Below are 26,257 nucleotides of genomic sequence, written 5' to 3'. Positions count from 1 at the left end.
CACCACTCACACCAATGTCACTATGCGCCATGTGCACAGACTGCTATGTAGCCTATCATATTCAAGTAAACGTGGGCCCAAAGCACCTCTCCCCCCACCCATTACCGGCCTTTCTAAAAGTTTACACTACAACAGGATGCAGCTTTCGAGAAAATCGGTTCAGTAGTTTTGTGCCAACTTGAAACAGACAGACACAACGTTCTGATAATATTAGTATAGATGAACTGTAATTACATATTTGCCTACTCAAAATGTTCAGGCGACTCCAGAAAGTCTGAGAGTTCTCCCAGGCTTCCAAGACAGTATAGCAGCCTATCGGACAGTGTCTCATGGCCCGAACCCTCTAGCTGCGACTTTTAGCTGCAGAGAGGGATGAGGAAGGAGGGGGGTCCTCCACACCACATCCACCACAGCTGCCCTCTGGTATTGCTTCAGGATTTGTACTGTGTCACCAACTATGGTGTGACTAACCCGCTGTTATCACACTTTAATTCAATAGACAAGTTCCCATGATATAGCAAAGTGAAAAATAAATAAATTTGTGTGGCGCACCTACTGCAAGTATGTATAAGAAGTGCTACGATTCAGCAACTGTGGCTTTTTTCCACTACAAGTTCCATTGTGCTTCATTTATAGAGTCAGTCACACACAGATAAGTGTTACATATCAAATTAAACAGTGCAGTCTCCCGATGCATCTTAGACCACAGGTTCTCAAACTCTGTCCTCGGCACCCCAAACAGTGCATATGTTTTCCATGTCTCCTCACAGAACCACTAGTGAAATAAATTAGCTCCACCTGTGGACAGAGTTTGAGAACCACTGTCTTAGACACACCTTGAGGTAAAAAAAAAAAAAAAAAAGACACTTGGCGCAACTCATGGGACCTGATGGCTCTCTCACGTCGCTTAGCATATTGAGGCTAGGTGTATGAGCACACATCTGTAGGATGGCAAGACAATCTCCTGAGTATTATGAAGCCTTGACAAACCATAGGTGGGACATTTCAGCCTTGACAAACCATAGGTGGGACAGTTCACCTCTTATTAGATGTTGCCCTCGGCATGTACTGGGAAACTTATTTAATACTATTAAAGAAAAGTATGGTAAAGTTCTCCTTCCTCCACATTATGCCTTCAGCTACTTATTATACCGGAGCAGTATTTGTACTGCATTAGTGTGGGAATACTATAGCGCAAATCCACCTGTAGTCATGGTATGCATATGGGAGTTGTGTGGCCCACAAGTGTTCCCTGCAACCGTAATATAATTACATTTCATTATGCATGACGAGAGAAGGTCAGGATTGCCAGTGGTCAGAAAACCGGTGCCAGAATACCGGCTCCGCAGTCCCAACCCATTTGGCACCTTCTTGCTGCACTCATGTACACAATGCTCAGTACACAAATGAGCATAGTGAGACATATTATAAAGACAATATCCATGTGCCATCATTCCTAAAACTAATTTAAGACATAGAGGATAAACTAAGATGTATTTTAGGAGAAACTCAGAAATGTTTAATAAAATGAGGGGGCAATAATAATTATTGCTAGATTTTGTTTATAAGCTGCCACAGGGGTTTCATAGCCACGTACAAGGAGATAGTAGCAGTACTAAAGGTTGAACTTTAATGACACTTTTTCCCTTCGTTTTCTACTATGTGCATTTTTCAGACCATCTGCCAAGCCACAAATTAAGAGGTGTTTCCAAAGACCAGAAGTCTGACAAGAAGGAGCATTTGCTACAATGCAGCAAGCAAGATAGGTGTTATATGTTTATCTGAAAATATGATACTTAAGAAGTGTTTTAAGGCTTGAAGCCCCAAAGTGCCAGATGGCTTCAGGGACAGAGTTCCACAAAACAGCTGCAACAGGAGAGGAATGAGCAATGCTGAGTACACACTGTACGATATATCATTTGTAAAGCCGACGCACGATAAATCAGTGCATCGGTCGTGCATCAGCCGTGCAGCATGGCAGATGTGATATCTTGTAGATATATCGTGCACATCTGCCCATATGTTCGTGCGTCCGACCGACCGACCCATTATGCTGGAACCGCCAACAATGACATCACCACTGGGCAGATAAATTTAAATGTCCACCCAGTTGTGAGGTCTAGCCAGATACATCGAGCGGCCGATTGGCAAGTGTGTACTGATTACCAGCTAGGTTAGCAGAGCAGTCAGCCGGCCAGGTGTGTACCCCACATAAGTAAAGGCAAGAATTAGGTCATATTCAGAGTAAGGCATCTACGTCAGGGGTATTCACCATGCGGCCTTCCAGCTGCTGTGGAGCTACACATCCCAGCATGACCTGCCACAATTTTAGCATACCCTAATCATAAAACAGTGCCAAGGCATGCTGGGATGTGTAGTTCCACAGTAACAGGAGGGCTGCATGTTGAATACCCCTGTTCTACATCATGGAATATCTGTAGATGAAAAAAAGGAGTGATACCACTGAGGACTTTGTAGGTCAAGACTAGGAGAACATGGATCAGTATTTTCAGTTGTACAGATGTGTCCTCATCCATCTAGCCTCAATACACAATGAGACGGGAAACGCCTGGCACGAGTGAGATGCCTGGTCCCGTGAGACGCACCAGGAGGCTGCACTGATTACTTTGATATGCAACACTTGTATATATGTATGTGTCTGTATACACAGCACAATGGTACTTGGTGAGGAAAAAGCCGTGGCCACTGCATTGTGGCATTTCGTATACAGATTCCCACACAGATATACATCACATAGCAAATGAATCAGTACAAGTCTCCTGGTGAGTCTTAATCGCATCACATTGCAAATTAGATACAATTTCAGGGAAAAAAAGACACAAGACGCTCAGCGCAGTTAGACTCACATGGGCCCTGGGAGGGGCTGTTTGGCGTGCAGCAATAGTGCATGAGGATACCTCTGTATCACATATTTTTGGGGAGAAGACCATTGTCTGCTCATGTTATAACTGGAGCCTACTGCTCTGCTAATGGAAGGAGCAGGGTATCCCAGTAACACAAAGGTTGTTTCTTGCAGCACGCCCACCTATGGGGAAAAGCTTATCTGCCTTTTACCAGAGAAATACACTCATCCCCTGAGATGAGCTGTGCACATTCTGAGGATATGACCAGCTGTAGGTTCTTCTATTTCCATACACTAGCAAACTGGGGACACATGTTCGAACATGAAATGAAAACGAATTACACAATAGTGCAGGTTGCCTTGAAAGCAGATGAGGCATATCACGTAAACATGTGAAATAATGACAGACAAGAGATCCATCACAGTGACTGATAGATGGAATGAATAAGGCACAGGCGTAGATGTTGGAGCAGGGATGTCAGAGGCTGTGCACAGGCACATTTTCACATTGGGGAACACATACCACATACAGTGAAAAACTGCATTTCTGAGAAGATAGACTTAGGATGGGTCAGAAGAGGCAAATCTCTAGCACCCATCACTAGCTCAGCCACTAGAAGTGAATCTGGCCTTGCTTTGACAATACTTTCAGAATGCTGCTATTAATAATTGATCAAGGCACATTACAGCACTGGGATACAATTTCCTCTACTGCCATCTTCACGACTAACTATACCTTCTGCCCGTTTTCCACCACTGACTCTCTATTCAACTTCACTTGCCCAGGCGAAAAAGTGTTTAGTGCCGTAGACATTGTAGGAAACTTCAAAGAAACCAAAAGGTACAAAATCAGTATTGTACTGCACCAGACATCACCCTGCTCCTACATCCTTATCTCCTTACCCAGAAACTGAAGATGAAGTGGTCTCACTCCTTTCACCCTCTCACAACCTGTACCCTTGTCACAGGCCCTTCTGATCTACTGTCCATTTGCTTTACCACATTGGCCTCTGTCTTAACCACTTAAATGACGATTTTTTTTCCAGCAAAACGGTCACAAATTGCCGGGTCCGCAGGAGAGACAAGGGGAGTCAGAGGAAGTCCGTTCTGCATATGCGTAGAACAGATTTCCTCTTCAAAAGCACAGCGGGGTGGTGCGGTCGCACCTGGTCAGCCTGAAGCACAGTTGGCTGCATTCCTATCCCATGTGACCACGTCAGTGGTTTAACCGAATTATCCAACATTTCCGTGTTACAGCTATTATGAATGTCTTGAAACACACAAGCACTCATCCACAAGAAACCCTTCATCTTGACTCATGCCGGTAATATAGTTACCAAGCAATTTCTCTGCTCCGATTTGCCTCAAAACTAGTACGATGCTTTATTTATAAACAGAATAATGTGACAAGAAGCCAGCGTCTTAAGCTGGCCATACACGGTGCGATATGCACCATGCGACACTACAGGGGATCAAACGTCTGACATATCAGGTGGTCCCCACACATGGTGCAATCGGGTGGCCGACTGCCCGATATGCCGGCTCCCCCTCCCGTATAGCGCAGCATGGGATCGCTCATCGCATCCCCAGATCGACTGAACTTGCAGTAAGATCTGGGGGTGCGATTTACGACCCCACGGGTGTGCGCACTATCTGATATCATGCCCATACACAGTACGATAAATCAGCCAAATCGTACCAATCCGTCGGATCGGCTGATTTACCGCACAGTGTAAGAAAGTACAAGAGTAATCCTAAAAAAATCTCTGAAAAGTAAAGAACATCCAGAGATAACAGAAATTACAAATTGATAGTTATCAAAAGCTATTTAAAATTAAACCAACTGTAAGTCAGGGTTATGTTTAATGAAGACAAAGTTCTCAAGTTCTCAAGAAAGCAACAGGATACACAACCAGCTACAAAGACTATAAAAGGAACATCATCTTTACTGCACAGAGTAATAGTATTCTGTTCCCTTTGTTACTTACAGATATCGTTTTATAATCTCCTTCTATAAAATTCCACAGGGGAGTGAGAAAGTTAATTGCTCCGGTCTGTATAAGTTCCCGGTGAGCTCCTCCTATTCGCCTCTGTGTTTCCCCACATTTAATGAGAGCATTTCCTAGAACACAAAAAGATAAAAATTGTTTTGCTCATAAAAGCTGGAATCATCAAAACTAAAATGATGGTATTTCAGCTGCTCGGAGAGCCACCATTCATAAGTTATGCATAAACCACAACAACGGTATAATACTTTCAATAACTTTTTGGTGTATCAAACACTAACAACCAAAGTATCAAAAATTCTAAAAGCATGTGTTAGTTCTTAATTAACTACTTGCTCAAGTGGGAGAACAAGAAAATCACAGGGAGGACGCAGATACGGGCAACACAAAAATCAACCCGCACACCATGCTGATAACAGGTGGAGGTCCCTCATCCAATACCCTCGCTGTTACCTTGGCAGTAGTGATTAAACACTAAAAGCATAGTTGAGACCTCCAGCAAAAAGTAGGACTGTTTTGTTCAAGTAGTAACCGTAGTACTTGAACATCTCTATTGCACAGACTACCCCAAACAAACCAGGAAGGGAAAGGGAGGGAGGGGGCCGAAAAATAACCATATAATGTAGCAGATGCCTCTTTATTATAGACGCTCTTGCACATTGTTATCTTTGGGTTTGGATAATTATATTGACAGTGGAAATCAATATCTATGTTGTGTACTTGTATTATTGTGCACATACAAATTTAGATTGGTTTAATTTAGTGCAATTACATTTGCAAGCAGTTTAAGTTGGGTACACACCTTTTCGATCAGCGATGATCAGGTTAAACTTTCCCTATCAGCCATGCAGGGTGTCCCTAGCATGACCCCGTCAGTTACCTGCTAACCCAGTACACTGTGTAGACATAGCACAGTGTGTACAGGCTTCTGTGGGATCGGGAGGTCGGGCTGACAAATATTAAACAGCACATAAGATGCGACCTCCCGAGACCGACCGTTGCAGAAGCGTTATAAGTCGTTAACTCTCTAACGCTCCTGCAATGGTACTGCATACACATCTATACAATTGTTGGCCCAATCACCTGATGTCGGGTGATCGGGCTGGGGATTGTATAGGTGTGTACCCAGCTTTATTGTGGAGCTATATAATTGCTTTATTTTTTTTATTGTATCCCGTAAATACGTATAAAACAAATTTATGGCAGAGAGTGTATGGCGATAGAAGGCCTAACTGTGGTATTTGGGTCTGATTCAGACGCTCTCGCAAGCGGGCCCATGACCGGGCAGTACGCACGCACGGCATGCGCGAGTGAGAAATCACTCACTCCGGTGCTCGCTACAAGACGGGGCGGCTGTCGATGTTGATCGACAGCTCGCCCCGTTTTGTAGGCAGGTCGGCTGCACAAACGGAGGCGTTCCCGAAGGAAGGCCTGCCGCTTGTGGGCGGCCCTACTGATATCACACGTGATGTCAGTAGTGAACTTCCTGCTCTATTAGAGCAGGAAGTTCACTGGGGCTTGCGGTGGACGAGACCCTACCACAAGGGTCTCGTCGCAAGCCCGATGGTCGCGATAATCGCAACCATCGCCAGGCCGCCCGCTGAAGCTGTGGGTGGTCACCCACAGTTTAGCGAGCGGCCTGGAGAAAAAAAAAAAAAACAGCCCGCTGTGATTCAGAGCGAGCGCCTCTGAATCAGGGCCTTAGTTATATTATGACAATATAAAAGCAGTCTTGTTATCGTTCAGGAAGGTACGTAGAGCTGTGGATAAGTTATTAGGTGCTGCATCCGCTACACTCTTCTTCCCAAGACAGGGTTAAATGTTTCCCAGTGGCTGATTGCTTTCAGCAGAATATCCATGCTCTTCAAGTAGTCATTATTCATGAGTCTAGAAGAGAGGGAGGGCAAGCTCTCTATGGGGCTTGTCCACAAGAGCTCAATCACTTTAATTCATTCGAGAACTACATTAAATTGCATCAAATTGTTTTGACGGACAAGCAGTGATTTGGATAGCTGCTGCTCCTCGTAGGATCAGAATGATAAAAGTACAAATATAATCAGCTAAATGGAACAATGAGGAGTTTGCTAATGAAATTGCATCACACCTGACAATCTTCGCATATGTTGTGTGGGACTCAGCTCGTTCCTCCAGCTGCGCAACCTTCAGCTAATGTCATCATAGATACTAACCGTATGCTGCTCCTGGCCCAAACTCGTTCCCTGCATCAATCATGTACTGAGCCAGCTGCTCCTGATTATTCAGGCGGCTTGGAGCTTTTCGGTCCAGCTTCTCATACACAAGCTCTTCTATCCTGGTATCTTAAAGAAGAGAACAGTAATCAGTTTCACGAGATGGAGCCTAAAGTCAATTCTTAATAAGAAGTTCTAAGAAGTGCAAAATGGAATTGCTTATGCATAGAAATGTAATTAACCAGTTTTAGGCCAATTACTGTGAAAAGGGGAGTTACGCCTATGAAAAAAAATGTAGCCTTAATTACCATCTAAAGAAGCATGCCATGATTTAATCATCAGAAAAAGCAAAGGCTACCATCCTATGATATTTATCAACATCACCACTGTAGTAGCTGTAACAGACCAGTTGGGAATCAGAAAATGACTACTTTGAACAACAGTAGCAGTAAATCAACAGATTATCAATTAGACAAGTTGAAGGAACATTTTCTATCTTTTATTTTGTAATCGCCTAAATTTGTAGTGGGCGATAAACCCTTTCCTTTTAAATTACATCAGAAAAGTTTCTGACATGTTGCGCTCTATGCAAGTGACTGACCATGACAGCAGAGAGGGGACATAGACAGATGAATTCTATGGTACTCATTCAGAGTTGGACACAATTTGTACCCAAGTGCAAAATATAAGATGTTTCAGGGGGAGAACCTGCATTTTGCTACCTATGAAAGTTTGCCGCACAGGTAGCATAAACAGCTGTGACAGGAATCTGGCAGGAGGTGTGGCTTCACTGTGAGAACAAACGATGGGCAAAAACACAGTACCCAAATTGTACACATTATAGCAAATGGCTGGAAAGTGTAGCTACGTACCCAAGCAAATTAAATCATATCAAATAAGACTAATAAAAATATATATTTTTTTTTTAAATGTAAGTTCACTTGAATAAACATATTAGCAGCCACCAGCTACCAAACAGAGTAAGAAATATGCATTTAAATAAATATATTATATTTGCATAATCAGGTGCGTCTTACAAGTGTTCAGCAAATCAGACACGGCCATTGGCCGTCATACTGGCAGCTCATCTCTCTTCAAAAAGGCACATTTGCACCTGTAAAGTGGCCATCTGCGGACGTTGAGACTCCCTTTCTGTACTTTGGCCATGACTACATGCCCCCTCCAACCTGTCACAGCCCCCTTGGCGCAGGGAGCTTTAAGTTCAAACTTCAGCCGAGTCACCAAGACAAAAGCTGCTCATGTGCACTTAACAAAAGGAGCGGGGGAAAAAATGCTGCAATGCGTTTACATCCAAATTTGATTGATAGTCCTAACTGACTGAAGGGACTATGGCCCTAATTCAGCAGTGCACTGCTGAACGCAGATTCCGAATGTTCGGGAATCTGTGCAGGCGCAGACACAACGGGTCTGCGAGCCCGCACGTATACTGGCAGTAGACTGTCAGTGATTGACAGTCTGCTGCCGTTTGGGGGCGGGGAGAGGGCGGCCAGGGAGGATGGCACCAGGGAGGACTTCTTCCAATTTATCAGCCAGCCGTGAGTCTGCAACACAGAGACAGTCAATTGCAGATGGTGATGAAGTTTATTCTGGAGACTCAGCCAATAACAAGAGGTCGTCCAGATACAGCAACAAGCGAACCCCCTGCACCCACAGGTGAGCTGCCATAACTTTGGTAAACACCCGAGGCGCTGTGGGCAGACCAAAAGGCAGTGCCTGAAACTGGAAATGGTCGTTGACCACTGCAAACCTGAGGAAACACTGGTGCGCTGAGACAATAGGGATATGCGGGTAAGCATCCTGAATATCCAGCGACACCATGAAGTCCCCAGGCTCCATTGCTAGGATGATGGTACGCAGAGTCTCCATACTGAACAGAGAAACCCTCAAAAATTTGTCGAGGGATTTGAGGTTGAGTATTGGCCGGTAGGACCCATTGGGTTTCTGTACCAGAAAAAGATTGGAGTAATACCCCAATCCCCTCTGAGACAAAGGAACCGGCACTATGACCCCATCCTGGAGCATAGAGCGCAATACCTTCTTGAACTCCAGGGCCTTGTCCTGATTGGACTGAATACCCATGGTGAAAAACCGTCTGGGAGGCCTACGCCGGAAGGAAAGGGCGTACCCCTGCGAAACTCCCTCTCTTACCCACGTGTCTGAAGTGGTCAGACACCAGCTTTGGGAGAACTGAAGAAGTTGGCATCCCACTTTGGGGTCCCCCAAAGAGAGGCCCGTCCCGTCAGGCCGCAGGCTTGTCGTCGGACTTGGGAGCAGGACGTCTGGTACTCCAAGCCTGCTTATTTGGCTTTGTAGGTTTCTTGGCAGCAGTCCGCCTCGGAAAGGACTGTACCCTGGGCTTACTCTGGGTTCTATAGGACCGAAAGGACAACGAGCCCGACCCTGATTGGACAGTAGCCGATGGCAGGCGCGCAGACTTCGCTGCCGCCAGAGTAGCCACAATTTTGTCCAGATCACGGCCAAAAAGGACTTCTCCATTAAAGGGTAAACCCTGCAAAACCTTCTTGGAATCAGCCTTCCAAGAACACAACCACAAGGAGTGACAAGCTGCCACTGCTGCCAAGGAGATCCTAGAAGCAAGAAGGCCTATATTCAAGGCCGCCTCATTAATATAGGTGGCTGAGTCCCTGAGATTACCCACCAACTCCACCTGTTCAGGTGCCGAGTCCGTATCCAGAGACGCCTCCAAAGTATCAGCCCAGCGCTCCATGGCTCTAGCCACCCAGCACACGGCCATAGCCGGTCTGCACACCCCTCCTGCAAGGGAATACATGGATTTGAGACATATTTCAACCTTGGGATCTGTAGGATCTAATAGGAGGACATCGAGGGCATAGGTAATGTAGCACTCTTCACTAGACGTGTGACATGAGAATCCACTTGTGGAGGGGTTTCCCACTTGGAGAAATAATTTTCCACAAAGGGATATGCCACCGCCAAGCGCCTTTGAGGCTGATAATGTTTACCCGGAGTTTTCCACGCTTCCTCCAGATGATCCACTAGCTGACCCGATAGGGGAAATACCGTAGCGTCACCTTTGATATCCTTGAAAAAGGCACGGGGAGGGGGGGGGGGGGGGGGAAGGGTTTTTTTTCGTCATCTTCAATAACCAAGGCCGTGCGGACAGTACGTATAAGGCCCGGTATATATACCTTAGACTTAGTTTCCTTAGTACGGAAAGGCTCCTGGTCAGAAAGGTCAAACATTTCTCAGTCATCGGATGACACATCATCCTGATCATAGTGATCAGTTTGAGATTACAGCGGTCGCTTATGCGGCCGTAATGATGACTCCCCCTGTAATACGTCCGACAAGTGTTGCACCGTAGTGGATAGGGAGCTAACCCAAGCAGGCTCTTGAGTGACCTGGGGGGGCGAAAGTGGAAGACTCTGGGGTACCACTAACTTCTAGGAAAACCCTGTACGGGGGACAACACCATTGACTGCTGTGAAAACCCCATCTGGGGCAAATCAGGGGGCGTCGCTAGTTGTCCCACCAGGGTTGTAAGCACCTTAGCGAAACAAGCCCAGGGAGGTTCCTACACAGGTGCAGAGACAGTCATAGGGTGTGAGAGGAGAACACACGCCTTACATAATCCCTCAGAGTGTCCATCACCCTCCACCAATTGTACATGACATACGGTACATTTTGGATGCAGGGGTAAATCATGATCACTGTCAGACATGATGAGTGACACTTAAAAATGTATGTGACACACCTCACAGACAACACAGTAGTAGTGAGGTATAACCCCCATGCGACACTGCAAGAGATTTAGCAGAGAAGAACAGGGATAGGTAAAAAGGCTGACAGACAGAAATACAGTACAGACAGCAGCGCTAGCATAAAGTCACATACAATGCAGAATTCAACCCTGCACTATTAGCGCTGAGCTCAACTACCCAGACACAGAGTCTGGTAGGAAACAGCGCTACATACTCTGACCTGCTACTGCGGAGGAAAGGTATGCAGGGGGGAACCGGACCACGATGCCAGCGTTCAGCTCCAGCAGCGTTTGCCACATGTAAAAAGATGGCCGCCGAGCAGCAGAGAGGAGGCGGAGTCCGGGGGAGGAGCGGCTGCACTGGCTCAGGCCACTGTGGAGAGGCCATGTGCAGCGGGGGAGGCGCCGGCTGCTGTGCAGGGAAGGCGCGCTCCCCTGGCCTGCATTTAACCCCCGGGACGCCAGAGCGTTTCTGCACTGCCGCGGCCCGCTGTCCCAGGGGGGGGTTAGTGGAAGCGCAGGTGCAGTACCTGGCTGCACGCTGCGGCCAGTCCCCAGGGAGCCCCCTGCCTGGGGACTCAGGACTGTGCTATACGGCGGGGACCCACCGCGGGACCCCGCCACTTACCTGTCCCCCGTAAATCCGCCCACAGTCCAGGTAACCAGGGTCACCGCTAGCTGTGACCCCAGTTACCTACCAGGATCCCCGGATCAGTATCGGCGTTCTGGTACCAGCGGGGTGGAGGAGTGACGGCATGGATGTCAGCACTGACTGTCCATGCTGTACACTCTAGATGTACAGACACAGCTGTCTTGATAAACTTCAGGGGCCAAATTTTTAGCCCCCCTCTGTAAAGGTGCTCCGACTCCGAGCCAGGCACCGACGAAACTGAGTGGCTGAGGCTCGGGGGCGGGGTATAGGAGAGGGACCCCAGTGCATCCTGGGAGGATGAAAAACTTAACTCTGTGGTGCCTGACGTCATCACCTATACCCTAAGGACCCTGAAGTAGAAATGACAAATACAGAAAGTTTTTGCATCAGTTTCAAAACCAAACATGAATTTATAGACACAAAACTATAATAACAATTTTTAACACTATGAAGGGACTATTTTTTGATACCAAGTACCAGGCCGCAACATTTTTTTGTAGATAAAAAATTTACATGGAATATGCCAATAATTATTATTATTACCAGTTATTTATATAGCGCTCACATTTTCCGCCGTGCTTTACAGAGAATATCTTACCATTCACATCTGTGCCTGCCCCAGTGGAGCTTACAATCTATATTCCCTACCACATGTACACGTACAGACATGCTATGGTCAATAATTAAATTTTATATCAAATTGGCATTGTAGCCAGGGACAGACGCCAATAATCCATTACCCTGTAGAGGTGGGGTAACACCAAAATCATAACATCTATTTGTCTGGACAAAGGACATTTTTGAATATAAAGCTCCATTTAATTTTTTATATACATCCAAGGGAGGCCTCTTGTTGCAGGTCTCATTTATTTTATATATCTTAATGTGTAATTTTATTATTATTATTATTATTATTATTAAAAATTATGTTATAAACAAGCCAGATTGATTTCAAATTGAATGTTAAAGAGGTTTACATATAAATATTTTTACTGTATCCATGTTTAATTAAAAAATTTTGGATTGTTTTCTATTAAGAGATTTGAAAACTCTCTCCTTAAGCTCTGCACATTAGATTTTAGAATATTAGTGGATTTTCCCTTTAGTTATTTAATTTAGATTCTGCACCTTCCCATTCTATATTTATCTATAAAGCCCTGTACGCATTGGAAGATACTTTTGAACGACATATCGTTCAAATCACCCAGTGTGTATGAACTTAGCGACGAAAGATGCGCACTCCCGTGGGTCGTTAATGATATTCCCAGTCGTCTGTACATGCAGTCCAATCTGGAGATATCATTAACGATGCCATGCTATTGACTGCTGTTCATTGTTGCCGGCATCGGTAAGTGTGTACAGCCACATCCGACATCGCTGGGTACACACATCGTCCAGTGTATACCCAGCTTTACTCTTAGAAGCCTTGTATTCTAGACGTGTTATATCAATTAACTTCTATAATAGCAATAGTTAATAATTCGATGACATACACCTCAGGGTTTTGTGTGTTCTGCATCCCACATCCTGATAAATCTATAACTTCTTGGTGGCACTGACCTGGTTATGAAGAAGTCTATAAATATAGAGAAAGTGGTCCGTCCATTAGTTGCTTTAGTGCATTCAGCTGGAGAGACCACACAGGCCAGGCGAGTTATCAGTGTTAAAAAAGCGACATTATTGCTGCACATATACCTGGTTTATTTTTCTCCTTTTCTAATACAGTTAGGAAATAAGAAAAAAACTATACTTAAAAGAAAACTGGAACAGAAGGAAGCTGTAAGGCCTCCTTGGATGGACGCAGCACCTGACTAATCTGGTACTGTCTTCACTTCCTGCCTCTCTGAAACAACGATATGAATCTTTACAGATGTCGCCAATCATCTAGGAGCAGGGGTGTGCAATAAGCGGCCCTCCAGCTGTTTAACTACACATCCCAGCATGCCTTGCAACAGTTTTAGTAAGGCCAAAAGGCAAAACTGTGGCACGGCATGCTGGGACGTGTAGTTCTTTAACAGCTGGGGGACCGCTAACTGCCCACTCCTTATCTAGATAGAGCCTGAAGGACAGAAAATCAGGTGGTCCCATCAATGATAATAAAGGTGGGGATGCCAGTGCCGAAATTTCCTCTTAAAAACGGTACAGAAAGGTGGCTACAATGCTCCTTACAATAGTCCCTTAAATGTTAAACACTGAAAAGGGAAAGCAAATAAGCTGCAATTGATAAGCACATTTTTAAAGTAACATTTAAACAACCGCAGTAAAAAAAAAAAAAATACAGATTCCACCCAAAGTGGTTGCCAAATATCTGCCGTACTCCACCAACACTAAACTTATAAACATCTCTATGTACAGAAATTGCCTTGCCAACCAAGACACAAGCCAGCAAGGGTGTGGAGAGTAGGACACCAGACTGTAGGTAAGAGATATTTCAGACTGGGCTTATGTTTAATTTACTTCCGAGGAAGGGGGGTCCTATCATGTCCTTCCACATCACTAGTTTTACCTTGCACTCCATAAAGGTGCACAGGAAAATTTGAGATGTCGGCTGTAAGTATATGGCTGATGTGTGTGCAGTAGAGTACTGCAGCAATGCTTGCCATCACATCCCTTAAACTTTAATTCTACTCCTGGAAATTGCCATGTTTGGAGTTAGCCTTTAAACCCATAGTTAAAGGTATTCAGCAAATTAAAATCTGGCACTGTACGTCTTCGTATACCTAGGTCTTGCACTTTTCCAATATTTGTTATTCCCCACAAAACATAGAAATATCTTTCTCAATTGGAATATTTTTCAGTCCAATATCCTTCCAAGATATTATACTAAAATCCCAGCAGAGACTGGCTGATGAAACAGAGGAAGGAAAAGGGGATTTGGTCACAGGAAGGCAGCCATTATAAGATAAACAAAGTGCCTATTGCTACAAGCTTCTGTTTAAAAAGTCTGGGGAGATTAAAAAAAAAAAAAAAAAAAACAAGAAGAGAAAATGCCAGGAAGTCAAATGAAAAATATAATAAATTAGCAGCTGTCATGATATAATGAAAAGTTTGAATCTATCAGGAGTTATCCAAGAACATGTGTGTATGCAGAATACAATGCTCATGACTGAGGAGGAGGCATGCATCATGGGAGATTCATTAAGCTATGAGGAGCTTCCTCCAATTGTACAGCTCCTATGGCATTCTACGTATGCTCCCTCTCGTAGAACCTGCCTGGAAACGTACATTTTGTAAGTCAGACTAAGGGAAAATTCTAATAACCACCGGTGACTGACAATATAAACACATGGCTGAAACACACAAAGAAGCCAGAAAGATAAACAGTTTAATGAATATTGCATAACACACCACTTTCATCAGATACTGTACTACTATTTGTATATATCCAAACATATAGATTATATAATATAGAGCAAAAATATCTGCATGTTTCTTAACAGGTCCCCAAACTTCAGCACAATTCATGTACAGGCAGGTCTGGACAGCACAAAATGTAGTAACCAAGGTTATGTTCAACTGAACTGTTCAGTTACCAGTGCACGTGTGGGAAAATACATTAGTGTGAAAAGTAAAACGTGATTGTACACCCTGCTGTGCACTGGTACATTTCTTGGCATTTTAGGTAATAATTGTGTGCGATATACTTGGCCAACAGTCAAAATGAACTATGTGTACCACAAAGGATTTGCAGCTGTTTTTCAGTAAAGTATCCAGAATGTTTTTGTTTGTGTGCTTAATAGATGAAAAATTAGCAAAATCATGTTCCACTAAATCAGAGACTACACCACAGCGGGTGTTTCTCCCCCTGGTCTGCAGAACTTAGAATGCTGCTTATTTCAGTGGGTCCCAAACTTTCTTGAACCATGGCGCACTTGAGTATCAGCATTTTTTCATGGCACCCCTAGGCCAAAGGTTTCTTATTGATAAATTCAATAATTATTAAATTAAGTAAATCGCTAAGGTTCAGTTATGCCATGGTGCTTCTGTTTGTCTACATAGCTTATGGTGCATACACCATAAGCTGTGTAGATTTGCTAGTTCATCAATAACGATGAATGATAACGATGAACGATTTCTGACAGTATTTAAATTAATGAAATCATCCAAATCTGCCTGCAAACAGTCGATTTCAGATATCGTTATCTGACATGCGGGCACGCGCATCGTTCGTCGATGCATGTCAACGATATGAACGATGTAATGATTTTTACAATCGTTAATGTTCTTATCTTCCAGGAAATCTATTCATGAATTAAATGTGACTGTTCTGCGTGTAATACAATTGGATGTTAGCTGGACATCACACTGTTCCATTAGAAAATGACTACATTGCAGTTTGCATAGACAGCTTTAGACTAATGAAATGTAACACCTGCTATGGGTTACAGTACATCAAGGCTACTTTGACCATGTTCTTCACTGGATCACAGCATTGTGTGTGTGATTTTAAAATGAACTTCACATAAGTGCCAATAAAATTAACACCACCACCCCCTGCCCTCTCCCCAAGTAAATACAGGGCTAAAAAGCTATTCCTGATACACTACCCAAATCTTACTTATATTACTGGCAAACAGTGCTATTAGTTACTAAACAATGTAAATTGCGGTTTCTGCTAATTAAAATGCATCTTCTTTTCCCAAATTGTCACCATTTTCAGTTGTGTATTGTCAGTCATTTAGTAAACAGAGTAAGGAAAAAAAGGTTTAGCATCACCTTATCCCAGTCACGGATGGTGATTTGGATAAAGTAGTAGTAGTCCAAAAACGATGCTCTCAGGCACAACGAACCGGATTAATAAAAAGATAGTCTCTTATAAAATATATAAATATATGAATATAATCAGTTTAAAACTAAATCCGGAATTCTCCTTTAGCTGTTGGACTAAATTTCTCATTATATTTGTCTAGAAATTACTGATAAGCAGCTCAGAACGGCCGCCAACATCACTGCCAGAATCACGCCGCAGAATGCTGTGCAAACGGCACTCTGGAGCGCATGCAGCAGGAGTCAAGGTGCGAGGGGATCAGCTGCAGCAAGGGGGAACTGACAGATGCTCCCCTGCACTCTGCAAGTGGGGGGTTGCCCATAGTGGTGGGAGGGTAAACCCACTTAAGTGGGGAGTGGGCTAACATATAACCATATGATGCTGGAGGGAGAGAGGGGGTAAAATAATAAAAATTAAAAGCTTAAACTGGCCACAGGGTAGGAAAAGGTGGGGTGCCAAAAAACAGGATTTTTACAGTAATATAATGAGGATTTACGACCAATTGCCAATGGGGATGGCAAGTTATTTTATAACAGGGGCCTATGGACGTGGGAGGATGGGGTGCAAAACACTTCATAGATATATTTGTTTTTTAGTTTAAAAATTATTTTTAAACTTTATTGAATAAAAAAAACGATAATTTGAAAAAAAAATTGACAGTTAAGTGGTTAAGTTCTTTGGGCCGAATTCAATTCAGTGCAATGTTGAATAGCCACGGGAGGGAGCACCAGCAACTAATCAATACACCGCACTGTTTGGGTGGCTAAAGGATTTCCTCTCGCACACCCCTGGGGATGCGAGGAGAAATCCGACAAAAGTGCTGGGCGCGCAGCTGTTTACCGGCTTAGTCAGAGAATGCCGTTACCGCGCCTTAACACCCAGGTTAGGTTTGCGAGAACCGGCATTCCCAGACTTAACCCATCTCAACAAGGCAAACAGCATGTTAAGTTGAATTGAATAGCTGCAGGAGCTCCCTCCGCGTGTATATTAAACATCGCACTGAATTGAATTCGGCCCACTGTTTTAATGCCATATACAGTGCATTACATAGAGATGTGTCCTCATACACTGGGCGTCTTTATGCCATACTGCGTGAGATGCACTGCGCGACTGACACACTCTGGGCTTGATTCAATTCAGTGTGATGCCGACTAGCCCCGGGAGGGAGCTCCCGGACCTATTCAATTCAGAGCACTGTTTGTACCGACAGCTGCCAGTTAAGTCGGAGAATGTCGGTTCTTGCGACAACCGACATTCTCCTACTAAAGTGCCGGCTGCGAGGCTGTTAGCGCCGCTCTAAGCCGGAAAACCACCTCGCCGCCGGCACTTTTCCTTTAGTCGGACCAAACAGCATGCTGAATTGAATCTAGCCCTTCTGTGATGAGTAGTGTGGAAAGTTTACTTTTCTCTAAATTTTAGTTGCATCGCAGACACAGCGAAAAGCTGCACAGTGTACTAGAGACGCTGGGCTGTGACTTTAACTGAACAGGAATTGGCTTTACACATGTATAAAGTCGCAAACGAAGCACAAATGAACATGGCGTGAGGAAAAGTCGCAGATGCTCTTACCAGACATTTTTACAAAGGTTCCAACAATGTCACACACCCCAGTGGTCATTGTAGGCGCACTGACAGGGGTTATTTGTCGTGACTGAGCCACAGTGAAAAAAAAAAACAAAAACGCATCTGTAAGTGTACAAAAAAAATTAAAAAAATATCAAAGATCATCTAAAAAACGGCTCAAATAAAAAAAACAACACACTGTAGGCAAATTCGGGGACTCGGGGAGTGTGAGAGTCGGTCTCCATTATACTCATTCCAGAGCTGCTGTCTACATTTGTTACAGCTGATTAAAGGCAGCATCCAGATGTATAACGCAGACTGTGTGCTGACTGTTACAGATTCCCTGTACAGCATGCAGTGTTCATTCTACTAGGCTCTCCCTTGAATACATGGACCACAGGAGGTCAAAATTATCATTTTCTACACCTACATAGTACATGAAGCACTACACTGAAACAGAAGTTCTCCTTAAAATCTATTTAGTGAATTACAGAATTCTAAGAATGTTATCTCATTTAGATTCAATTTGACTAGTGGAGACCTTACTTGGATTTGGCTGTAATAACACTTCTGTCTGCTTCATAATTTTTTCAGTCCAGAGTTTGGTGCTTTCTGCTTTGGAAAGAAGGTTCTCGAGGTGAGCATCCAGCTCTGTCTTCTCTGCCTGACCAAACTTCTCCTCTGTGAACTGTGGAGATGTAGACATGAGACGGGTGAGTGTGTATTATTATTATTATTACCCTTTATTTATATGGCACTGCAAGGATTCCGCAACACCTTACAAAGTACATAAACAAATGATCACACAAGGAAAACAGTTATTAACAGTACAAAGACATGGTTTATAAAATTGATGCATAACACTTAAATAAGCAGCAGGGCTTCAGCAGCCAAGTGTTAGGTAGGAGTAAATGTGGGAAGTTAAGAGTAAATGATAGTATAAGTAAGGGAAGGAGAAGCATGTGAGAGAAGAGGGCCCTGCTCATAAGAGCTTACATTCTACAGAGGAGGGGCAGATGCGGTAGATAGTGAGGAGGGAGCATGGAGCAGTGGGTCAGGATGAGAGATGGAAACCTTTGATGAAGAAGTGGGTCTTGAGAGCCTGTTTGAAGATTAGTAGAGAGGTGGAGAGTCTGATAGAGAGGGGAGCAGCACTGGCGAAATCTGGAGACAGGATTGGGAGGAAGTAATCATTTGGCAGTAGAGGCAACATTTGTGGAGCAAAGTGGGCAGGCAGGAGTGTGAAAGGAGAGAAAGTCTGAGATGTAAATAGGTGAGGGCTTTGTAAGTGAGAGTGTGAGAAGTTTGAATTGGGTTCTGAAGGGAATGGTGAGCCAGTCTAGGGTTTGCAGGATAGTGTATACAGATGGCGTTTGGAGAGGAAGAGGAGTCGAGCAGCAGTATTGAGGACAGATTGGAGGGGAGAGAGATGGGAGGCAGAGAGGCCAGGAAGAAGGACGTTACAGTAATCCAATCTGGAGATGACTAGAGAGTGGATGAGGGTCTTAGTAGACTCCGGGGTGAGAAAGGGTCTAATCCTAGAGATATATTTAAGATTGGGACGTCAGGACTGCGAGAGGTACTGGATGTGTGGTTTGAAAGAGAGGGAAGACATCGCACTTGTGGGCTAGAAGAGATGGTTGTGCAATCAACAGATAATTAAATTGTGGGAAGTGAGGTTATGTATGAGGGTGGGAAGATGAACATCTCAGTCTTAAAACTATCAAGTTTAAGAAAGTGCTGGGACATCCAGGAAGAAATAGCAGAGAGAGAGTTGGAGATATGAGTGGGGATAGAGGTCATGGTAGGAGAGTAGATCTGAGTGACATCAGCATAGAGATGATTTTAGAGGCCAAAAGAGGATTTTAGAGGATGGACTCACCTAAAAAGAGGATGTATAGAGGGAGAATAGGAGAGGTCCAAGAACAGAACCCTGGGGTAGTGTTCATTCTAAGTCCAGCGCCGGGCAAGGCGCCGAACTGTAGAAAGGGCACTGTCGCGTGTGCCCCCAAAAAAGGACTTTTAAGACATGCCCCCTTTTCATCACTCTCGAGGGCGTGCCCAGCACTTGCGGACATGCTGGGCACGCCCCCAAGCTCTTGCCCTCACAGTGAATAGATGCTGTGCGCTTAACATCTATTCACCGTCGGTGAGCACTGCACCACAAGTTTTCCCACCCGCGGGACACTGCCCACAAGTAAGGACAGCACCTGGCAGGTTGTTTTAGTGGGGCACTGTGTAGCAGTATATGTCATGTCGGCCCGACATATAGTATACAACGAGGTAATGAATGACAGAACGATCCCTCGTTCAGTACTTCATTACCTGCAACGGGACCGCATGCGTTATCGTCCAGTTGAACGTGCAGCACAGCCGACTGGACGATACCGTGGACGTACACACTGAGCTATACGGCCGATATATATCATTCCGATTCAGCCAGAGACTACATATCGTGTTGACATCGCCTCAGTGTGTATCCAGCTTAACTTCCACTGGCCCCTCAGCATGGACCAGTCTCTACAAGGTAATGGCAGAGGGCTTTAGCTTGGAAACACTGGGCACAATCCAGAACAGCCAGAGAACAGAACAGCATTTTGCGCTATTCTGTATCTCGCAGTATACAAGCAGATGCATCATCTTAAAGGCAAGATGTTTATTGCTTAAAAGTGGTTAAAGGGTGATGCTGTGTGACACACAGGACATTTACATACAATAAAGTTTATGAACTGTTTGTATACCACATTTTTTTTTTTTTTCTGGAGTCCAAGTTTTAAATCCTTTATTTGTTAGAAAATATGCACTAGAAAAAAAAATTGCTACAGTAAACCGTTCCTTGTGGTTCACGCACTTGAATGTAGGTAAATGTCCCATTTGTCACAGAGAATCACCCTAAAAAACAATTTCCCCACGCTGAAGATGGGTCATTCCATGGTAACTCACGTTACAAAGTGACATGGCAAACAATTAGCAATTCCTATATACAGTCTTTTAAAGCATGACGGTCTTATTATGTTCTCAGCAAATAAAATTAATTTCACAAATTTTTTTTGCGGTTGATAGCCATTGTCACTTTGTAATGTGGGTTACCATGGAATGACCCATGTGCTCAGGATAAATGACAGCATACAGATGTTACAGAAGTATTCTCATTTCAATCTCTGAGGATATCTACATTTCAGGCTCACATGCTCTGTTTTTAACCCATTCTTACACAGTAGCACAGGGGGTAAAAACCCGCCCTGGGTCCCTTAACCAATGAACTATCTGCCTTAATATAAATAAATATATCTTACATTTTAAAGGAGCTAACCAAATTTCCTCCTTCCTTTTAATGGAATGGGTATGAAATACTGCCGGCCGCATGGCCGGCGGTTCGATTCCCGTCAGCGGCAGCCCGACAAGAGCAGAGTTAGAAGCAGCAGAAGCCCGACAGCGCTGGAAATCCCGATCGTGGATAGGTAAGTATGTACTAACCTAACCTCCCTAACCCTCCTTAGGGGTGCCTAACCCTAACTTCCCCCCCAAGTGCCTAACCCTAACCACCCCCTTCCCCGCTGCCTAAACCTAAGTCCCCCGGGGGGGTGCCTAACCCTAATCCTCCCTCCCCCTAGCCTAACCCTAACCCTCCCTCCCCCTAGCCTAACCCTAACCCTCCCTGCCCCTAGCCTAACCCTAACCCTCCCGGGGGGGTGCCTAACCCTAAGTCCCCCCCGGGAGCCCTAAACCTAACCCCCGCGGCTGTCCGCTCGCGGCGCCCGGCATCGCTACGATCGGGATGTCGGTCGCCGGTCTCCCGGCATCGGGGAAATGCGGGCGTCTACATCTAGACGCCCGGCATTTCACCCTTGCCGGGAAATGACAGTCGGGAAGCCGGCTGCCGGTATTTAGGCAGTCGGCTTCCCGATTGCTTCCCCTTTTAATATATCCACCACCCAAAACCAGTTTGTTTAGCATAAAAATATAACTGTCTCGTAAATATACCTCACATTTTACAGGAACTGATTAATTGCATTCATCTTATCAAATATCTATGTATCAAACCAGTTTGGCTTAATCACAGACTTAACACCTTCAGTTCTTAGGACGTTCCACAATAAGGAAATACTCCATGGAGTGCATGGGTTGTAAACAGAGGGTTTGGACATTTCACACTAGGTCAGGATAATCCACATATCACTTATACCCCTTTCACATCGCAAACTCGTCTCTGACCCGGGAATTTGAACATGGGTCCAAACCAGCTGCGACCCGGGTCAAACCCCTTTCACACTGCACCTTTGACCAGGGTTATTCCCGGGTTGGCCCTGCTCACACTGAACCCGAGTCAGCCCTGTAAAACCCTATGGATGTCATCAGGACCGCCAAGAGCTGCGGCGGGCCCTGGTAGCAGGGGGCGTGGCCTAATCGCAGGAGGCGTGGCCACGCCACCTTCCCAGAAAAAAAAAAAAAAAAAGATTTGCAGAACCGCGCTGGGTGGTGGGGGGGGGGGTTTGCGCTCTGAGCCCCCGCAGCCCGGCATAAAGCCAGCGCAGGGGGGGGCGCGACCAGTGTGATCGCTCCCCCGCACAGGCATTGGAGACTGCTGTGGCTGCTGCCACAAGCAGTCTCCCACTGCAGCTCAGCACACGCTGGGCTGCTGTGAGGGAGGGGGGTGGGGGGGGCGCGGCGCCGAACCCGAAGCCCGGGCAATCTGTACCCGCTACCCCCCCCTCTCTGCGCCCCTGGATGTCATTAAAAATTACATTTTTCAGGCTCACAAAGAAAAGATCACAAAAGGGAACAAAAGGGAGGGTTGGGGACTGGTCACAGCATTGCAGGAACCATGGCTGATGGATTATCACTGTGTAGTCCTGGGTTCATGAGTGTTTGTGCTTTACTGCTGTTTGATTCAGCCAGTGAGAGCATGATGCAGCTTCTGACAGCATGTGTACAGTTCACCACTTCTTCATCACTCCAATTAGCCATCACTGTAATGACAATAGTGGTATTAACCCCCTCCAGGCTGCCACAATATTGTCTCTGGTGTTGTCTGCAGTGCACTGCCTGTGTGTTTGGCTGCTGACATAATCAAGTGAGACCGAGGAACAGCCAATCAGTGGTGTTTGCTGAGTCCTGAGTTGGATAACCCGGGTTGGGCCCGTTCACACTGCACATCAACCCACTTGTTGCCGCGTTCAACTCTGGTCAATTGCAGGGTTGAAATAGAGAATTGCCGGACCCGGCAAGTTTTCTGCTGGCGCGTTCACACTGCACCTCGACCCGGCAATATACCGGGATATTTTTTCAACGTGAAAGAGGTACAACTATGTGAGAATGTCAAGAGACATTTGTGTTCAAATGTCAAAGCCTTCTAAAACAAAATAACTGATACATTCCTTATAAGTGCATAGTCTGTACATTTGAACATGCAATTCTACAACCGCACACAGCACAATAAATATAACATGTTAAAACACTTTATTACATATACAATTACAGTACCTGGCGCTCACTGCCTATAGTTCATATGAAACTGGTGTTGCAGCACAAGGAATTAACCGTCTCAGTGCCACAGCCGCAATGTGGACGTGTCTCCTGCCACAAACTCCAACGGGGAGATTTAGCAAATCTTGGAGAGAGATAACGTGGAGAAGTTGCCTATACCAAGGGTGTAAGAAAATGACAGAAGCCGATTGGTTGTCATGAGCAACATCAACTTTATCTCTCGCCAAGATTTGACAAATCTACCCCCAAATGTCTTTTAAAAAAAGAGAATTCTCTTGCTAAAGGAGCTTAGGAATATCACTTTGCACCGATGTAATCGCTCCTCAAGCTGGTAAAGATAATACAACCTTTCAGAACTGTCGGAGCCCCTTCATATACAATTCTGGCACACATGTCCGCAGGGGGTAAAACAAGCTCCTCTGCCTCTTGAAACCAATTAAGAATACTTCACAAATCCTGCATTTAAAATCAGCATCAGAATTAAACAGAACTTAAATTTCACAAGAACCTGCCATTTGAGTTCATCTGTGGACACCAAATAGGGATGACACCCCCTTGTGGTAGCGTATACACAACACTGAACCAATCTCTTTGGATTAAACTGCAATATAATTATCAAACTATGCTTTCTCTGTTCAGCAGTAAATTCTAAAACAGCAAAGTGTGCTTTTCTCCAAATGACCTGCTGTCTAGTTCTGCCTAAATTCTATAGAGACACACACAAAAGTCCCCTGTTGTGTATTTCAACCAAAGTGCAAATTAGGCCTTTGCTGATCACAGGATACAGTCATTGACATAGGACTTTTGGTCAGTATGTCCTAAAAGTAATACATTCCCAAATTACAAAGCCTAAATACATTCAAATAGGTTCCTATAAGTGCGAACAAGGCCACAACTAAATTCCCTTTGCTGGTGCCGGAACTTAACTAATCCATTGCAGCGGAGTGGCAAATGCCTAAACACACTTTGCATAACATTAGCTATATAACATTATATGCATTTCCCCTTGATGGCACATCAGAACAAAAGTTTATGCAGTGATGGCTATCTTAGCTGCGTGGCTCTATTCCCGGCCACAGTGATGTAAGAGGAGGAGATATATTGGAAAAAAAAAAAAAAAAACACAGCCACTGTCTACAGCAGGTGTGGTCAAAATAACATTCTAGTGCTAGGAATAAGCAGGATCTTTGAAATAATCCTGAGAAGATGTGCATAACTGACACCAGAAAGACGAGTCCACAGTAGCCATTAATACAGTTGCTTGTCTCCTGGCATCTGTCCATATATAGGGCATGGCAACTAACCATAATGCTCGGTACACACAACGCGATATATGTCGTTCATAGGCTGTACGAAACGACATCAGTGTTCATTCTAGGTATGGCGAGGGGCAAAGTGCCAGATCGTAGAAAGGGGTGTGGCCATGGGAGGGGGCATATCTTTTAGAAACGTCCCCTTTTCATCAATCTCGGGGACGTGCCCAGCACTTACGGACATGCTGGGCTGCAAATGCGCACGGCCTCTATTCATCAGTGGTGAGCGCTGCACTGCAATCCCCCCCGCCCCACGCGGGACACTGCGGCCCATGGGTGGGGACGGCACTCGATAGAGTGCCGCTGTAAGGGCAGGGTGCATTCTGCCCTTTTGAAATTGGGCAGGGAGCAGCGCTCCGCTCAAACAGCCTAGCGGGAACACTACAGATCACTAAGTGCGCATCTGCGGGTATAGATATTTCTGTGAGCGATGACATTCAGACATTTCAGGTCGGCCCTGTTGTACAGCCAACATATCTTGCAGATGTATTGGTTCATCAGCTGTGTGTTCGGGTGACCCGCCGATCACCCGTACACTGGCAGCAGGAACCACAGACACTGACCTCACAACCGGGCAGGCCAATTTAAAAGCCCATCCTGTTGTTATGCCTGGCCAGACATATCGAGCGGCCGATTGGTAAGAGGGTGTAGCTTACCAAATCGGTTGGTGGGATGGCCAGTCGGCCTAGTGTGTACCCGGATTACATTTGAACTAGATTAATGAGAATTTGGTTGCTTACTCTGGTTGAGACCACTTATTTCATTTGCATAAGTTTCCATAGATGCCTCCATAAATTTTGGTTTATAGATTTAGAATCACTCTGGGTGAGGGTAATCATTTATAACCCAGTACTCATAGGGGCTGCAGCACACTCTAAAATATGGACAACACTGTCACAATTGGTAATAAGGCAGCTATTTATAGTTCTGCAGTACAGTGACAAGAGGTAACAATTACAACTCCATCATATACTCCAACAATAAAACAAAAACATACTTAGTTGTACACTATATTTAGACTTTATAATGTTTGATTTGACACTGCAGAACTGCGGTCAGCCACTCTGTTCTGTGGCCAAGCAATATATCCATGGTATGTGAGGAGCTTTGCAAATCCACCTACTTAATTGACAGTCTTTTCTTGTACAGCTTCATATTCATAAAATGTATAGCTCAGCAAAGTTTCCCCAGGCCACAACAAAACAGACTAGTTGTTATGGCTATAAAGAAGTTGACTTACTGGTTTTGATTTTTTGGCATTTGCTTTTAACCCATTGCTAAAGAGCTTTTACTAATCCAGCAACAGTATTAGACAATGGGAGCAAATCAATTGTCGACGAAATGTGCGGAACTGCCGTTGCCGCGACGATTAAAACGCCGACAATGGCAGCCCGTCTCGCACCCTTTCCCCGTCCGAATGCCTGATTCCCAGTTTTCTGCGAGATCCCGCTATCGTAAAGTGCAGCGGCTACCGGTGCACAGATTCGACCAGGTAAACAGATTCGCGCTTAATAGCATTCCCCGCTTACATAGCAGATAAATTGTGACAGGTTAAAAAAAGAAAAAGAAAAAAAGCACAACGTCATATAGACACTGTTTTCACTGAGGTGTAAGATCATTTCAGAAGCAAGTCGGGACTTTTTCCAGGATGAC

At 44.8% G+C, this 26,257-nt stretch overlaps 1 protein-coding gene across 5 annotated transcripts in view; it reads right to left on the bottom strand.

Annotated features, from left to right (window-relative positions):
* Positions 1 to 26,257, bottom strand: part of SH3GLB1 (SH3 domain containing GRB2 like, endophilin B1) — a 68,113-nt gene that overhangs the window by 23,620 nt on the left and 18,236 nt on the right. For all 5 annotated transcript variants that reach the window (XM_088482198.1, XM_088482197.1, XM_088482199.1 and 2 more), the window contains exons 2-4: positions 18,351 to 18,492; positions 7,059 to 7,187; positions 4,852 to 4,985 (exon numbers count right to left, since the gene is read on the bottom strand). In XM_088482198.1, the coding sequence (XP_088338324.1) occupies positions 4,852 to 4,985; positions 7,059 to 7,187; positions 18,351 to 18,492 (405 nt within the window). The remainder of the gene's footprint in view (positions 1 to 4,851; positions 4,986 to 7,058; positions 7,188 to 18,350; positions 18,493 to 26,257) is intronic.

This window comes from Taudactylus pleione, unplaced genomic scaffold, assembly GCF_031769625.1.
Source record: "Taudactylus pleione unplaced genomic scaffold, aTauple2 ptg000017l, whole genome shotgun sequence".
NCBI lineage: Eukaryota > Metazoa > Chordata > Amphibia > Anura > Myobatrachidae > Taudactylus > Taudactylus pleione.
Note: the sequence above shows the minus strand (reverse complement) of the source record. Positions and strands in the feature narration are given on the sequence as shown.